Here is an 18969-nt window from a genome sequence, read left to right as displayed (position 1 = left end):
AATAATTTACAAAATGAAGGAACGTTTGACGAATCAAAGCTAATCCTATGAAATATATATACACACACACATACACACGTTCAAAGAGCGTCATTAGGAAGAAACGAAACAGCGTATGCAATTTACAGATGTAACGAATGGTAAACGTTTAACACGTCCTATCATACGTCGCAAATTTCGTGGACACGTCGAGTTCGATAATGCGTCAATCAACGTGAAGGAAAATCAGTGAAACATTTTCCACACGCGTGACGTGCGTGATTCGAGTCCATAAATGAGCGGAGCCCTGCGAAACTGGTCAAAAGGAGTTCACGCGTGTACATATACATATATATGCATGCACGTACACGGATGTACCGTGTGCACGCTTTGGCTACACCGTCGTTATATACGGTCACGCGTTGACAAAGGAACCGGAAGCTGACGTCTGCTTATACACCGATATCAATCGACACTGCCAAATTATATGGTGAAAAATGAGGAAAACCTCGTGGAAAGCTTAGAAAAATTAATTGTAAATTAAGCAAAGTTTATGGTTGAAAGCGAAACGAGCTTAATAGTTTTATTTACGAGTCGGTTCAAGCCCGAGCTATTTTTCTCGAGTAAATACGGTACGAAGTTATCTTTGTGAGGAAGAAGCTGTAATCGATTGCACTAGTTACGATTATGAAGGAAAAATGGGCAGTTTAAAAATACGACAACGATGCCTGTGGCGATGAAAATAAATCTAATGGCTAACGAGTTTTTACCGAGCTCCGTGCTGCTGGGGCAATTAAGAAGGGGGGGGGGGGGGGGTGGAAAGTGGAAGGTGGAAGGAAGGAAGGAATAAGAAGGGCGTGGAGGGGGGGGGGGGGTAGAGCGAGAGGAAGGTCGTAGGTCCGCAAGGGGTGTGCGATAGAGGGGATTCTATCGTGTTGCGCCAAGTTCAACCCTTGTAACGAAGAAACTATACGAATAAATATAGCGAAGGTGTGGTCGGAACGAGAGGAACGGTGAGAGAAAGAAATTGGACTTTGCGAGGATTTTTGTATCTTGTCGAATGAGTGGAACAAAATGAATGTGTAGAATTACCAGTGCGAGTGTATGAAACAACAATGTACACCGTACAGCGAAAGAAGAAAATATTGTAAATTTTAATATATGTAATACAGAAATCTATGTTGCTACCTATTTAACATTATATAATATCGTATTACAATTATACAATAATTTCCACATTTTAATTAACAATAATTATTATTAATTAAGTTTATTCCAGATTTTTCTCCCATGTATCTTTTTGCAAAACATTTACTGATTCTACTTAATGAATAAAAATATAGTAGTTGGTGTGAAGCTCGAGGGATATTTGAAGGAAAAACCCGAAGAGAAAATCCAGAGTGAGTTGTGTCAAGGGCTGATTGGTTATCAGAAATTGTCCAGGGGAGAAAGAGAAAGAAGGGGGAGGGGGAGGGGGTGGTTTTCGAAGAAAGTACAAGAGGCAAGTGTCGAGGAGCGAGGAAAAGAAGGAAATATGGAAGAAAGGTAACACACATATATACATATATATATAGGAAGAAGGAGTTTTCATGTCTGGGCAGCGATCGTTCTCTATAATACATTTGCGCTCGGGCCTATTATAATATTGTGCTCGGAGTGTATTGTCTTTCTTGGCGGGATAATGTTTCGTCGACACGCCAGGCCTCGACCTGGAACGTAACTCTTTCATTTCCCTTTTCCTTCCCCCACCCCTTTCTCTCTTTCCATCCTTCTTTGTTCTTTCTCCCGCGTGCGTTTCCGTCCCAACCCCTCTCATTTTCTGACCATATTTCTCCAACCCCTCGCTCGTCTTTCGCATTTTTTTAATAACAACTAATTATCCTGCTAGTCCGCGGGATACGCCTGTATATTATTTCCAGTAACGAATAGCTCGTGGACATGAGAATCTAATTATGGTTATTTTCACTTCCCTTATTCACAAGTTTTGCGCCTCATCCAACCTCGCTCTCTCCTATTTTTCCCTCTCTTTTCTTTTATTTTATTTTGCTCCTAGTTTCATTACGAACCACCGACCGTAATACGCATTCATCGACCACAACGCGATGATACTCCACCGTTATAATTTAGCCAATAGCGAGGCTCGCAGCTATAATTTGCCTTTTATCGTTACACGCGTGTGTATATATATAGAAATGATACCAGTTTTGGCTCCACAGTGCGTAAACAAGATTTATTTGCTATTAATTGGCCGATCGAAATGGTACCGCGATAAAGCGCGTATAATGACATTTCGCAAACGCTATCGATTTAATCAATAAAACCTTATCAACGAGAGTGTTTCAACCATTTTTTGCAACGTCCTTCCAAAATTTTATCTTTTTTTCCTCTTTAACGAGCTTTTTTTTCGCGAACAAGCTCGTTAGTAGGGGTAGAATGGGACGAGGAGCTCGGTGGGTAGCAGTGGGAGAGGGGAGGAGAGGGGGGGGGGGTATAACGGCGGACAGAAATAGCGAAAACAATTTCAAGAAATCTGCCCCGGCGAAAATTCGATTAGCCGCGGAAGATGGGCTCGGCTTCTCCATTTGTTTCGTTTCGTTTTATTTCTCTCGGCGACTCTGTTTCTGTCGCGCGGCGGCGGCTTTTAATTACCGCTGCTCGCTCTCTCCGGAATCCTCTCAGTTTGTCCTTCCTCCTGTTCGACTCTCCTCTCTCTCTCCCTCGTCTTTTCCTCCTTCAACTTTTTACCCTTTTTCCATGAAGTATCTAAACAGAGAGAGAGAGAGAGAGAGAGAGAGAGAGAGGTTTGCTTCAACGCCTTGGACTTTGATGTCCTCTGCAACTGATTGCTCGGAAAAACCACTTTTCCCACATTTATTTATTCTTCTTTAATCTCCGCAGCACACTTCAGCTTTTCATATTCCCATTAAAGAGAAAAAAGTGGAAGGAAAATCCGAAGAAAATAAGAAGAAAGAATGGACGTTTCGAGGGGTAATCGAGCACAGCCTTGGTATCCGTGGAAAAAGGAGAAAATCTTTGGGAAAGGGTTGCGCTGGAAAATCAGGTCGTCAGCAGAGACTTTGGCCGAGATTTATTAGTCCTGTTTCAGACCCGGAGCCCTGCTACAACGTATACACACACACACATATATATATATATATATATAAGTGTGTTGCAGCGGAGTATAAACAGGAAGCAGAAGAAGAGGGAGGACGAAGGGCATCAAAAAGCCCTTAACCATGGATTAGATTTCAATTAGAGGCTCCCGATGAGCGGGGCGTTAAACGACGATATTTATTACCACGGAATATAAGGAACGCGCGAGAACGGATTAAGCTCGCGTGGCTCGTCCGCAACCACCTGATTCCCCGTTTTCGGAACCTTTGCGCGAGGCTGGCTCCGGCTGAGGGAGAACCAGCGCCAATTAATTATCGCTAGCCTCCGACATACCTATATATATATATATACCGGTCGAACCGTCAGGTCCGATCAGGCGATTTTCACGCACTCGCAACTCCACGGGGAAAAATCGCTAGACTCCGGACGAACTCATCAGCGAAACACGATCGACTCTTCAGGGTCCGACTCGTTGGTCCGATGGGAGCCTCGTTAAATCGGTATGCAAAAATTGATCGATCGATCCGCTTCATCAAGGATCTCAACGGTAATCGATCGGGGAGATGCAAAACGGTAAATATTGCTTTATCGATTGACGGAAAGGGGGGGGGGGCACGCGATAAATCATCGAAGAGCGGTGCAAGAAGAGGCTCGGAGGTCTTCATTAAATCGGTACGAAGAAACTTGGCAGCGACGACCGGTATTACTCATTAGGTGGCGTTCATCGATCGTGATTGAGCGGTCTAATTGACGATTGCAAAAAGGGGTGGGGGAGGGAAAGGTAAGAAGTTGGGAAGGAATAAAGGATGTTGGTACTTTGTACGTGTAACGCGCGACACGTTGCTCCGGACTGGCAGCAAAAGCTGCTCAGGGACGGCCGGCAGATGCCTTCCCACGTTTTTTCGTCGAGACATGTGCCCAGCGCTGCAAAAGGGTTGAGAAATCCAACCTGGAGGGCCATGACCACGGGGAGGGGGAATAAAAGCGGAATGAGACGCGGTGGAGGGGGGGGGGGCAAAAAAGTGCCCCACCATACAAGATTCCGTTGGTAATCGCTCCGCGTCACGATTCTACGAGGGGTGAATTCGATTAACTAGGGTCTCTCTCTCTCTCTCTCTCTCTCTCTCTCTCTCTTCTTCATATATTTTTACCAGATCACTTGTTTTTTCCCCACTGGAGGGGGCACTCGTACCAAAGCAAACAATGCGATTCTTCATTCATGAACTCTTTGCCTTTGATTCGTCATCCAACTGAGAATTAGTCGTAATAAACTCGTACGTGTCCGAGATCAATTGGCATTTTTTCTTTTCTCTTTGAGTATCTTTTTGTTTGTGCTACGAGGGAATCGTGGATAGAACGTTCGTATCGATATTGTTCCTCGTTTGGTTTTATCGATGCTCGGTGTGTTCTCCAAATTATTAACTGCGGAGATTCATTAATATATATATATATATATAACACTCTGGTTTGTAATCGGTGCACGAAACTTGGGAATCATAATGGTGCACCGTGGACGTAACGAGGAAGAAGAGGATGAGAGACAAATTGGGAGTGGTTAACGAAATCAATGGAGAATAATAAATATTCGCACTCATTGAGAACTGTCAAATATTTTATGCGTGGACGGATCTCTTCATTGGCCGTCGCCTTCGGGTTCGCCAGGATTTTTCCCATTCGAGTAATCGAATCTGTGCGTGATAATCTTTTTCCCGAGATATCAGCCACCCCATCGTGCGCGATTAATACTGATACGAATTCGAATTTCAATAACACGTTGGTGCGTCGTGTTGCATTTATTAAAGAGAGCCCATGGTGCAGGGATAGAGTCGATTGGTCATTATACTATATATATATATATATATATATATATATATATCGACCGAAGATTGCTTCAAGCCCATTAATCATCCCTGAAATCTACCTGGAGCGTTCCAGGAACGTCCTTTCTGCGTTGCGGAGATTCGAGGATTTTTAAAGTGGGAGTTTTGAGATTTTTGTTAGATTAATTGTAAATTAGCGATTGGATAAAATGACCTTGGTAATATGCGGAGTAAATGGCTGGTGGATAATGCTCTTTCGGTGTTTGTTCATTGCTAGATTATATAACGGAAGTAGCGGAGATTCAAGCTGCTGCTATAACCCAGGACTAAAGCGAAGCACACCCTGAATATCACACAGCTTTTCTTGCCTTGCCTCTTTGCACCGAACGATTCAAAGCTACCGTTAGATCTACCTACTTGTGCGAACCACATATACATATATTTATAATAGATTAAGTGGATCTTAAGTGTTACGTGGTAACTATAATACATGAAACCAGAACTCGTCGCACTTGATTATTATTTTTTTCCTACGTTAAGATTGCTCTCTATCGACTTATCACTCGATGGATGACGTTGATAAAGATTTTCTCGAGTGCAGACTAGTGTTTTTTATACATTGTGAGTCTATTCTTCCGGACTGCCACAATTATTGTCATTCAAGAGTAATTTTAGTGCGATTAAAAATTTTCAATAATTATTATTCTTACGTCATCCCTTTGCATTAATTTATTTTCTTTTTATCACAAATTGGTGCAACGAGTTGATGGAGTGAGAAACGAGAAATCAAAGCCTGTCGAAAGATGCGATGAACCAGAGTGCAACAGGATGATAAAGATATTTTTCCAACGATTCCTCATCGACCTTCGAGCAAACCTTGAACCACCACCGTGTGAATGTATGCGTGAGCTTGAAACCGAACGAGGCATTTTCTCTTCGAGCACTGCGAAAATTTGCGAACAAATCCACGACGCGACAGAAATTTAGAAAACACACAATCGAAATGGAAAGTACAGAAACCTCTGTGCAAACGTTCTATAAACTTTTCTGCCACCTCGAGAATGAAACGACGAAATAGGATATTTCGTTGAAGGTAGCGAAGAACGAAGAAGCCTCGTCTATCTCGTCGGCGATTGGTGGACGTTTTGAGATTTGCTTGGTTAAGTAGTCAAATCCCAAAAGACCAATCCCAGACTTTTGTTAATTGGCTTGTTTGTGTGTGTATGTACGAAATATTAACGAGAATGGCGATTGATGAGAGAAGAAAAATTAGAAGAAGAAGAACAGGAAATAGAGAGAGCGAAGAATAATGAGTTTTTATATAGAATAGAGTGAGATAGAGAAGAATGCGATACACGTTTGTTCGTGTAACTTCTGTCACTTAGCTCGATAAATCGGTCGTTTTCACAGATCGATCTCGTGTCTGCTCGTGTGCGGGCACCGCGAGAACTGCGTAACTAGCGAAATGCGTGATGGACGTCGGATTTGGTACATACATGACTGACCTTAGAGGTGTGGGTCCGGAGGCTGGACTCCGTGGCGAAGCCCTTTCCGCAGATGGTGCAATGGAACGGTCTGTTTTTCGCCCTCTCCACCTGGGCATCGTGATTCCTCAGGTGTTGCTGCAGATTCGACAGTTGAATAAAGGCCCGCCCGCAATCCGGCAGATGGCACTTGTAAGGTCGTTCACCTGTAACAGAACAACCATCCTCCGATCAGTTCCTCTACTCTCGCTATATATATATATATATATGCAAAAATTAATGTTCATCGATTGCATTATTAAAATTCACTATTTATATATACATGTGTGAAAAACTGCTAGTAAAAATAAGAATCTTCGTGAATTCTCTACATTGCGCAGGATCGTTGAAAATCTAAAGATTTTTCTTGCATCGCGCGAATGTTCCATCTTCTTCGCGCGATTCGAGTCCTCGAGCAGCGTGGCACGATTATTGCGTCATTCGCGCAAAGTGCCATGGCTAAAGCTTGGCGAGCACTCGTCGATTTAATCGTTCGGTCAATGAGAACCGTGACATTTTTTTTTCTGTGAATATGCGATTTAACGGCGGGACGCATTAACGATCGATACTGGTTTGACTGTCGAGCTTGCTACCCCTTCTGACCCATTAACCACTCCCCTTTACGCCGGAATAATTATCAACCGCTGTACTTTCCCTTTATTACTTTTTTCCGAGAGACTCTATAGCCACGATCGCCGACAAAACTTCCATCCTGACTATTTTATTACACTTATATCGTAATAATTACAGGCCTGTCGCTGGTGAACCCACTCACCAAATTTATCGTCTTTCCCCTCGAGAGTTCAACAACAAAGTGGTGCGTGAAAATTTTCTAGCTTTATACCGCGATGGTATTTCTTCTTAAAGAATAATAATGCAAGAGGATAATTGTATTTTTTAAATTAATTTCTTGCTTGTGTGTGTGGTACCACCCCCTTTGACCTACTGAGCCACCCCTTTATTATATGGAATAATTGCACGAAGAATCTTTTGAATCTTGGATACTTTTTAAAACACTGAAATTTGTGTTATTTGACTTTTTTTATACACTTACATTGTAATAATTACAGGCCTGTCGTTGGTGAACCCACTCACCAAATTTATCGTCTTTCCCCTCGAGAGTTCAACAACAAAGTGGTGCGTGAAAATTTTCTAGCTTTATACCGCGATGGTATTTCTTCTTAAAGAATAATAATGCAAGATGGTAATTGTATCTTTTAAATTAATTTCTTGCTTGTGTGTATGGTCCCACCCCCTTTGACCCACCGAGCCACCCCTTTATTACGGAATAATTGCACGAAGAAACTTTTAAATCTTGGATATTTTTAAAACCACAGAAATTCTTGCGTTTCGTGGTTGGTCCGATCTGAGTGCGTTTTTTGGGACTGATTGTTCATTGCGAAGAATATACAGGGTGTTATATATATATATATACACACAGAAATGCGATGAGCGAAGTAACGAAAAAGCGTCGATCAGTTATACGAGAGGTTACCAAAGTTGCATGGATATTTACATTGTGGCTGAGCGTAAGTTTTCCAGAGATTCTGGTTAGATTTGTTCTCGTTGGGAGGAGGAAGAAGCTTCTGGCAGAGTTTTAGCTGCCGGTGCAGTTTTTATTGTGTTTCTTTTAGCAGATTCTGCCCATCCATCCAGTCTATTCTAATTCCCACAAGCGATTGGCTCAATTTAACTTTTATTAATATCGACATTCTTCCTCGGGCATTTTTACCCTTGCTCTCTATCCATCTCCCCCCCACTCTATCCTCCGGACAGGACTCTTTCTTCCTACTTGCCGAAGGATTCATCTTTTATTCAGACGTCCCGATTCATCGAAGAATTCCTTCGTGTTCGATTTAATAAAAATAACTCGAGCAAGTTTAATTCTCATCACCCCCCACCCTTGTCTCCTCTTACTCCCCCCCCCCCTATCCCTCGCAAATTAATTGAAATTTACTACCAACGAAAATTGCAAATTTCTGATCGTTCTTTTATATATATATAAGCTACGTAGCAGGACTTATTATTCTGAATGTCTCTAATACGTCTCTCTCTCGAACGGGGCATTATTAATATTTGAAACAAAAGGAATACAAAGAACGCTGGCAAAATAATAGATATAATATAATTAGAAATATGAAATTGTTCACACTTACACGGGCGAGCACTAACGTGTGTTTTACCCTGTGAAGGGCTGAATCTCGCATTCGATTTGCCTGAGAGAATCGGAAAAACAAATTTCGTTAAATTAGCTTTTCTAACTCTATGATTGGGAAAGTTCTCAGGAAAAACTCGAAAAATACCAACAGAAAAAATATGTACATTCGTGCACCGTAGCTGGGCGCTTTTCATGATTCTTTCATTGCTCTTTGTACCGGAGAAAGAGGAAGATGTACTCATTTTTTTCATTAGTATCTTGGTGGTGAGAAAAAAATTCGAGGCGCGTTAATTTTAATGAAAACAATGGTGTATTGTTCGTACAAGGGAAGTTTGCTTCTTCGACGAGTCCTACAATATATACTTATAGCGAATCGAATAGTCGATAAGTGCATTTTTGTATATATAATTTCGATCGGTGACAATGAAATCGAATTGGATGAATTTGTGCGACAAAATGATGGTACAGCGCCTCTCAATTTTGTGAATAGTGAAAAATGATCGCGCTAGGGCTAAGCGTGTGCACGAAACTATGCGGAATACTCGCAGGGTCTACCGGTCGATTTTTTTCTCTCCTATATATATATATATATATATATATATATAGTCGTGTGCGTTCATTCCCGACACAATTAAAATCGAATTAATATTCGACTACGCACGATACGCGAGGGAGAAAAGGTAGCTTTGCTCGTTGAGTGCTTGTCGTAATTTAATTACCGGCTGACCATTTCGTATTTGTCAAACGGTGGACTTTTATCGTGACTCGAGCTCAAACCGGAAGTCGTGAAAAAATTCCTATTATCGAAACTTTCGTGCGCCTACTTTTTCCATGCATGGTGTGAGAAAAAGCAGCGGTTGTTAACGAGACGTTGTACCTTCGTAACTCGGTAAGTATAACCCTCTTCTGAACAGGGTGAGGCATTTATTAAAACGCTCCGAAGCTGGAACGTAAAAATTCGTTTATCTCAACGTAACTGTAGGGAATATCGATATTAAGTGTCGAGGCTCTTTCGGTTAAAAATTGAAAGGATTTTATATAAAAAACTTTGTGACTGTTATAGTTATGGAGATAATATTATCTTATATCTATATGTGATTTGTGGTTCTCAAGTTTTTCACCCTGTATACAGGGTGAGACATTAAAACGTCCCAAGCTATGACAAAAATTAACCCCATCTCAGTAATCCTAAGAGATATCAATATTTTGTGTAATATTGTTTCGATTGAAATTATGAAAGAAACTTATAATAGGTTGCACAAAAGAATTTATATAAATATATATAATAATTATATATAAAGATTGAAATATATTTTCTCAGATATACGTCTCTATACTGTGTTTTATTAATCCTATCTCAACCTTTTATCAAAATTTTCATCACTCTAATCAATGACGTAGCAATTAGAGCATATAACAGATAAAAAAAAAGATCTCACAATTCTCGATTCGTCCAATCCCTAAAATGAAATGGTCACTCGATGTGGTAATTTCAATCCGACGATAATCGGAGCGCAAGAAGAATTTATGATTATAATTTAGAGTCTCGCGTGCCGACCGAAAGGACAGGGGATGTAGCTCGGAGGGTAAGCAGAACCCTTTGAGACCCTTTTGTCGAGGCCAAGAATTACGAATCGCAAAGAACTTTTGATGAATCGTTGCACTTGGCTCGGGCAGTCGCTGTCACGTCTGTCTTGCATCTCTTCACCCTCTCGCACGAAATTCTAACAGGCTTGAAACGTCCTTCAATTTTCACTCACGCGAGAACAGCAGCGTAATGCCGATAACGTTCATTCACCAATCATTTATCATCGGATGATCTATGCTATATATATATATGTATATCAAAATCATCGTGGATAGTTCGTAATGGTGATTTCGTCATTTTAGTATAATATGCATATACATATATATATATATATATATATATATATATATATATATAACACAGAGGAAGTGCATATATTAAGAGTTTTAGGGCGATTTTCACGGTGATTGTAACGAGTAGCGAAAAGGGCATTTTTGCAGCAGCTCTTGTCCACTCGTGGAAATCACCAGGAAAAAAAAGTGGTTGGAGATTGGAGGTGGCACGTGGTTGGACGTATACGAGCAAACGAAACAACCCTGCTCCCCCACCCACACCGATACATCTGCTGCCGCTCATACACGCAGAATCCACGCGTACTCTCCTCCACTTTCTCCAGCCCTCCTCCCTCTCTCTCTCTCTCTCTCTCTCTTTCTCCCTCGCACACCCTCACCACACCCTCTCGTCCAGCCAGCGAGCAGCTCTCCACGGCCCACTACACGTCCGAGCCAGAAAATTAATGTCCCCTGCAATCCATGTATAATGCATTCGCATTTCGTTCGACGAACAAATGAATGTACTGTTACAAAATTTACACCCCCCCCCCCAATATTCCTGCACCAATACCAACAAGCCCACGCCGACTCACGAAAGAACGTTATTTTGTTCGCGAAACGATAATGATCTCGAATGCATCGATTTCTTGAAATTTTGCAGAAATAAATTCATCGTCATTGTCGGTCACGTGACATTGCGAGAATAGACGAGTGTATATATAGAAAATCATGTTTTTCTCTTCGATACTTTGAAAGGAGACTCGATGGAATATTGCGAAAAATATTCAATTTCCAGCAGCGATCCGGTTTGGTTAATCCGGACGAAGAATTGTTTTTATCCCAAATTTGTTCACGTATTTATATATATATATATATATATGTGTGTGTGTGTGTGTGTGTGTGTGTGAAATGGACGAATGGGGTGGAAAGTGTCCCCACCAGGGGTCTACGTTGAATGTTAATGGCAGCGTCATCAGCGATTTTTCCTGGAAAATCGACTATTTGCTCTCTCTCTCTCTCTCTCTCTCTCTCTGATTCGTGGAGGCTGCAAAGCCTGGTGGACGGCGAAATTCGAGGTGTCGTACGTGCGGTGAGGGCAGCGCAAGTGTGCGTGTCGAGGGTCATCGTGCGAATGACACATAGCGGTGTGTGTGTGTGGGTGAGCGCAATTTAATGATTTCCAGCCGGAATTTCGATGACGGTGGTACAAGTTTTGGAGTGAGGCCACTCCCCCCCCCCCCTCCACCCTCTTTCTCTCGCTGCAACCCTTTCACGGATAATCACCGTGCACACCGGGCCTGGTCACAGGGACGGCAAAATTGCGCGAGTGCAAAAGGGCTTTCGAACGATGGCACGAGTACCGCAGCGATAAAAATAAATAAACTTGCGTGTCCATCGAAAAGGGAATGCGACGAATTTCAGTGCAATTGCGTATCGGGTCAAAGGTCGATTCGAATCGCCCAACGAAATCCGCATTATCCTTCAAACGAACGATTTTTCAAGATTTCACGATCCGCTTGTGATAAACTGCCTCGGTCCTTTGGAGCTTATCTACGCAGCAATCCTCTTAACAGATTGCGAACGTTGAACAAACGTGTCTCGAACATCGCTGCTAATGAAGCCAGGGTTGCGCGATGCTGGTGGCAATTATTTGCCTGGGTTCATTTTCATCGCTGATTGCGTAATTCCTGACGTTAATATTATGCAGTGGATGATCGAGCGACGCGTGGAGGAAGATCGTAGAGTGGTGGGAGTGAAAGAAAAAAAAATATGGGAGCCGTGCGAATCGTAGAATTGGCAAAATTCCCTTTTAATTGCTTTGTATAGCGGAAAACGTTGAGTCTAATGCCGAGCGTCAGAGGAATTCCGTCGAGGCAACGAGCCTCGTTAACTATTAACCACATCAAATGGTACCGCCAAAACTCGAGGACCGGCCTAATCTGACAGTTGAACGAACCCGGATATCCTTCCATGTGTGCATATATATATACGTGTGTGTGTGTGTGTGTGTAGCATAGAAGTAGCTCTCTTCGTACTTTTACGTGTCACGCGTGTCTATGTGTGAATCTACACACACGAGGTAGACAAGATTTGTGTGACAAGTTGTGAAAAATTCATGCATGAAACTGTGTGGCTTGATCGAATTAACCTTGGTACCGTGGAAAAGTATTTTCAGATTTACCGTATACAGTTGCTAGTTCGTGCTAATTAAAGCACACTTGTTCGCTCTGCTAAACTAGGAACAGCAATTTAACTTGGAATTTGGTCGAAAAGTGCATCAGTAATTTGGCAATTTCTATCAGTTTTCTTGCAGTTGGCCTAAAAATCGACTCCAATTAAATTGAATTTCTCTACGGCCTCGTGGCCTCCCTCTCGCGTCACAGCGAATACATATATATTTATTAGAAGCACTTTCGGTGGATTCGAACGAACGATGTACATACGTGCCTCGATGGCGAGTACCAAAGAATCAGCAGAGGGTAAGTGGGGGGGATAAGAAATTGGTAATTCTGAAAATTTAGGGTAAACGCGAATTTATATGATGGCCAAGGTAATTATTCCGGTGGGTCCACGAGAAAACAAAGCATGGATTATGTAATGTACGTTTGATACGTTACATTTGTCGTAATAGAATAATTATAGCTGGACTCTGGCTGTTATTGGTCCAGGGAACACAATTGACTCATTGTATTTTAATTATAGCTGCTGCTCTAGTCGTTAAATATTACAGATATAACTATATAGTACATGTGCATGTGTGTAACGGTGGTGCACATACGAGTGCAATTATATTGTTCGATGACACGAATTGAGAGTGGTAAATGCATTGGACAGGCACAGGCCATGCAGTGATACCCTGCAGAGTACTGCAACTATTCCCTATACCTATTCCATTATATATAGTTTTACCGTGACGCTCGCGAGAATTTCCGGAACGACCTGCATCACCACTATATTCTTTCTGCATTATTAATCTTAATTTAGCGGAACGTGCGTGCTATCCCACGGGGACCTGGTGCACTGCACCACTGCACTCGACGAACCACGCGTGTACCAATATCCTCCTTTTTTCCACCATTCGAACCACCGAAACCTTCCACCAAAATTCCTACAATTTTCCAATCAACGCGCAGTCACGATTAGTCTGTAATTTCCTCGTTAACTATTATTACGTTGTAAAAGCTTGGATGGATTAAATTGTTATATATATATATATATATATATATTGAGGATTTTTGTTTAGCAGAATTTTCAATTTTAGTCTGGAAAATTATGGGTTTGTTGACGAATCGTTGTAGGAACGTCGATTTAGGGGTTTCTTGTGAAATCATGAGGAGTAGTTTGAGTAATCATTAATGGAGTGGGTGTGGAAGGCTGGGGAAGGTGAAAAGGTCGTAATTGGTGAAATTTTGTGCGAGAAGAGTTTGAAAGGGCATCGAGGGGGTGGTTGGCTCTGGTGGGGAAATTTAGTGTGTTTGGAATTATGTTAGTGGTGTGGGTGGTTGGAGCGAGATAGAAGAATGAATCGAGGAGAGGGCGAGGTATTGGTGTACGAAGGTAGGACAGGGGTGGGTTTTGCTAGGGGAGGGAACCAAGTGCATATTGCAGAGTGCATAGTTTGAATTTGTGTGTGTGTGTGTGTGTGTGTGTGCAGAAGCGAGAGAGCGGAGCATCCCTTTCCCGGTAGGATGCAACGAAGCGTTTCACGCATGCATGGAAATCATTAAAATAAAATGGCCGATAACAAATGACTGTTGCAAAGAGGGGATCCTCCCGCCGCGTCGGCGGCCATCTTGGTTCACGTGACCGTCATCCGGGTAACCACGGGCACGCCACGCCCCTTTAATGATTTCAACCCCCTGGCGAATGTCCTGGCAGCGCGTACGTGTCGAGTCTTCTCGATGTGTGGGTTATACAACTACACACGTGGGGTATAGTCATCATCAGTAGTCTTGCGGAATCATCGCTGTGTACAGTCCCTACAACCAAATCGTTCCTCCACCAGCAGGGACCACCAACAATGCTCGCTTTATCTTCCTAAACTTTTTACCAAATATCAAAATTCTCTTGTACCTTCCAAGTTTTTTCAGCATTTGTCCAAAACTCCTAAAAGCTTCTTTTATTCTATACCGACATTTAAATTACCAAAATTATGGTAGATTCAAAATTGCGTAAATTAACTGCAAAGAATTTTTGAAATTTCTTCGGTCGATCAAAAGAATTATGACTCTCTTTCTTGTACAGAGATTATTTTCAGGGATTAATGATGAAAGTGTCATTGATGAGTCGGTGTGATAAGATATTTCGAGGTTTTTTTTTTCAATATATACATAATCAACGTTGGAAGATGCTCCTGGCAGGGAGTGGGAAGTTTCGAGAAGTGAAAGTGCATTTTTGATCAATAAGTATTATACAGGGTGGCGTGGTGTCTCTCCTAACGTCGATGCACGTTTAAGACTTGCACACGCTCCTGGACGTTCGGAGGGATTTGGTGGATGGTAGAGACCAGCGATAGTTGATCAATAATTCTGTAGTTCGGTTAGAAACGCGTTTATTTCTATTACGTAAGCAATTCTTCCCCTCTCCAGCTCGAGTATTATTGCAACGCGTATATAAAATATCAAGCGACGAAAAAACCAGCAAACAATTTCTTCCTCTACTAATAATATTTTTTGTCCTCAAAGCCAGAAATATCACCTTTGACTACGTCCAACTTTGTCATTATCGCTGCAGCAAACACATATTCCCCTCGCTGGTTCGCCAAAGTGTAATACATTATTTGCAAAAAACACTAGTAATTGGCTCATGCGTTTCAACTTTGATGATCAGAGAGAATCGTAACGCAGAGCGGTGGAAAATTAGCGATTTCGATCCACCAGCTGGAAATCGCTGTATTTTCACGTATACGTATACTATATTTATCAACGAGCAAGATTTTATTCGCCTGCTCTCCAAATGCTGTTTAATTAAGCACTAGCCAATCCTCGAATAGGGTCATCGACCTCGAGTAAAGAACAGAAAATCTGTAACGATGCTGGGATTTTTCAAAAATTTTCGAACGTTTCGTTCTCGAAGATCGAGATTAAATTGGGTATGGATAAACAATTCTTGAGAATGATTCTTTCGTAAGATTTTAATACAAGAATAATATAATTAAATCTAGAGAGATATCAAGTATAAAAGGTATATACAAAAAGGTGTTAAATAATCAAATTAAAGTTGTTATTTTTTTTTTGTTAATAAAAGAAAAAATAGAAAATCAGTGGTTGGGAGGAGAGAAGGCAAGGTCGTTCTAGATTGGGGATTTCTGGGAAAAAGAGAGATTGTAAGAAGGAATAGGAAGTCGGGCAACGAACTTTTCGGGTCGGTTGGCCAGATCGTGCGCGGGTGGAACATTATTCGGGCATATGGTATATTCAGTTATCTCGCTCTCTCACGCGTTAACCCTTTCTACCTCGCACTTTTGCCTTCCACTTCACCTGCCCTATCCAAAACTCTTTATCTCTTTTTTTGCTCCTTACAGCCGATACCTCTGTGCTTTTTGCTTTGCGTATACACACACACACACATATATATATATATATATATATATAGCACAGAGAGGGAGGGCCAGGTTGCTGAACCTGGGGTTGCTAACCCTTCCTTCCTGTTACAGCAACTTTCTTTCCCAATCGGTCCGCTGACCCCTCTCCCCCCTCCCCCTCAGATGTTTCCTTCACGAGAGGATCCTAGATTACATCATCGCGCTCCCCTATGAGTTAAGAATGACTTTTTACGACGCAACCGAACAATAACTATCAATTCCCAGCTCGGTCCCCCTCGATTACCCCATTTGTTAAATTTATTATCTCTTTCTCTATTTAAACTATTCGGTTCGAGGGAAGAAACCGAGAGACTCGACGTTTTTTACGTTTAAGAAGCTTAATGATTCATTAGACAAGGGTGCTTAATCAGGACAATGACGCAACGTGGCCCAAATGACCAGTATCAGTTCCTATATTGCATGGATAACAATCTCTCGACTGTTATTAACGCCACTGGGATTGAAAGGATAAGAAGCGGAGGAAGACTTGGCCGGAGAGGGGGGGGGGGGGGGGGTGAAAACTCGTTGCAAGGTGTCGTATTGCTCCACTGCTTCCTCTCGGGAGAAACCGCCCTAATTGTCCAGGAGCATCCGACAAAGGAACTCGTCAAGGATAGGTCCTCTCCTCTCGACAACTTCCTTTTTTACTCCACTCTAATTTCGCAACGCTGCCATTTTTCTCGCGAGAGCCTGCCATAATTTATTCCTGATGCCCCTGATGAGATCCATTGTTGTGGTTCCAGGACACCAACCGAAGACTCGTTAAGGTCGGCTGGGGAACCGGTGGAGTCTCTTTCTTGGACGAAAAAAAGGTGAACCACGTGGTTGGTTCTGTACATACACGAGACACCGGAAGCAGAGTTGTGGCCGATGGACAAAAACTGTCGAAACTAGAGATGCTCGTTTCTTCAGGATCCATGATCCATCGGATCATCGCTGTTGATGACGATCGTTCGAAGAATCGAAATGGACGCACGCTTGATTCAAGGGTTAAGAAGGTAGATTGGGGGAGGGGGTGGTTTCATCGGTACCTCGACGTCAAACACGAAGATTACCCGAAGCGAATAGGACGAGCAGGTTTACAGGGACATCCAATAATAACGAGCATGGCGGATCAGCGTGATTCTCGCCTCCCTCAACAGCGATTCTCGCCACTTAAGCAACGTTTCGTCGGTTTTCTCCCCCCCCCCCCCCCCCCCTCCCGCAGTCTTCCTCGCTCTCTCCTTTTTTCCCCGCGTCAACCCTTTCGAAGGAGCGAGCTGCGGGTCATTAAGCAGTCCGGGGGTGAAAAGGGGTAAAAATTAATGTCTCAGAAAGAACGCTCGGCCCGTCGAGTGGCCAAAGTCTTGATGGCTCTCGTGTCTTTACGATTTTACATTGCGAGCCATTTGTTCGAGGGATTCTTCTGGCTGGCCACCCTCTTTGCTTGGAGAACGAATGGTTGAACGACCTTGGGCCAACGAGACTGATGAACGACGAGATTGAGTGCAAATGACCGTCTGCTCTCTCTCTCTCTCTCTCTCTCTCTCGCTTCATCTCACCCTTTCCCTATTACTTTCGTCGTAGAAGCATCAAACTCCACTTCGCTTATTTTTCCACACAGACTTTATCACACGCGCGTTCAGAGGGACGATGATTGATGAACGAGATCGCTTTGCTGCTTCGATGATTTTAATATTAGTTAGCAAAGAGGGTTGGAAAGTATAACTAAACCTACGCCTTTATACTATATGGGATACTCTGGAATCTCAGCGGAATCTATGGCAACTTGAGATGCACCTATCTATATATGTATATAGTAATTAAATATCCGTGTGTTTCACGTTAATTGGATAAATCTTCTTAAAGAAGATAGTCTTTGGCAATTTTTTAGAAAACTATTTTTAATTTCTCGTACGATTCGAAGCTCGGTGTATACAAATCTCGAGAAAAGAGAGATATATATATATATATCGATTGGGACAAGAGCGCACTATAAAATTGAATCAGTTGGCTGCAAACGTAGAAAGGTTTTCAAATACAATTTGTAATTGACAGGGAGTAAATACCGCTCTGTTTGCTTGTTATTAATTCATAAAGAGCTTCGTTGGAGCTTTAAAAATTTTATCACAAAGGAGAGCACAGCCCTGCACTTCTAAGATCCCCTTTACCGTAAGGACAGTCGTCCGAATCGAGTCGTTGTTTGCGTTTGAAAGGCTCCTTTATAAATATTACACAACGATTTCATTTAATGGTACTGCAGGACTGAAAAAACCTTCGGGACAAGATCTCTGTCGACGAGGAATAATTCTAGAAAATCACGGTGGGTACATATACTTATTTTATCACCGACGTAATATCGTTCCATTATACAGGGGCTAATGTTATAATTTACAGCAAGTATGATTGATGAAGTTGGAGCTATCGGATGTTTATTATCGAAAGTAGCGTTCGAGCGTTTTCAAGGAAGGTAGTAAAGTATCACCCACGCGAAAGGTGTAATAACGAGTAAGAGAAAACAGTCGAGTTAGCGGTACAGTTGATGGCTAATAAGAAAAGGATTGCTTTTCAGGAATTTCCTTCTCCTCGCGTTTATCATTGGTGGGAAGAAAATGAACAAAAACAAAAAACATTGTACCTTGTACAGGGCTAATTTCTTCATTATTATCACGCTATATAAATAAACATGAGGATTGTTAAATTACACTTTCAGTCGATAGCCAATTAAGAGGATGTAATGACATTACAGTTTGATTTTTCTACGATTTATTAATCATAATGGAAAAAATTAGAATACATTATTAAACTAATTAATTAATTACATACCACGTTAGATTTTAGGTTCTCGAGTCAGAGTCTTGGTGAATAGTCACAGTTTGATTTTCGTGAGATTTATCAGTGGTGACGAGAGAAATAAGAAACTCGCGAGTGTGTAAATTGTAGCATCGACCG

At 42.0% G+C, this 18969-nt stretch overlaps 1 protein-coding gene across 9 annotated transcripts in view; it reads right to left on the bottom strand.

Annotated features, from left to right (window-relative positions):
* Window positions 1–18969, bottom strand: part of dati (datilografo) — an 87913-nt gene that overhangs the window by 22518 nt on the left and 46426 nt on the right. For 6 of the 9 annotated variants that reach the window (XM_066745304.1, XM_066745305.1, XM_066745308.1 and 3 more), the window contains exons 4-5: window positions 8593–8652; window positions 6410–6603 (exon numbers count right to left, since the gene is read on the bottom strand). In XM_066745304.1, coding sequence (XP_066601401.1) covers window positions 6410–6603; window positions 8593–8652 — 254 coding nt within the window. The remainder of the gene's footprint in view (window positions 1–6409; window positions 6604–8592; window positions 8653–18969) is intronic. The other 3 variants (XM_066745309.1, XM_066745312.1, XM_066745307.1) reach the window with 2 other exon arrangements.

The sequence above is a fragment of the Prorops nasuta genome, unplaced genomic scaffold (assembly GCF_024137725.1).
Source record: "Prorops nasuta isolate Cenicafe-Biocafe unplaced genomic scaffold, Cenicafe_Pnas_1.2 PNAS00060, whole genome shotgun sequence".
Taxonomy (NCBI): Eukaryota; Metazoa; Arthropoda; class Insecta; order Hymenoptera; family Bethylidae; genus Prorops; species Prorops nasuta.
Note: the sequence above shows the minus strand (reverse complement) of the source record. Positions and strands in the feature narration are given on the sequence as shown.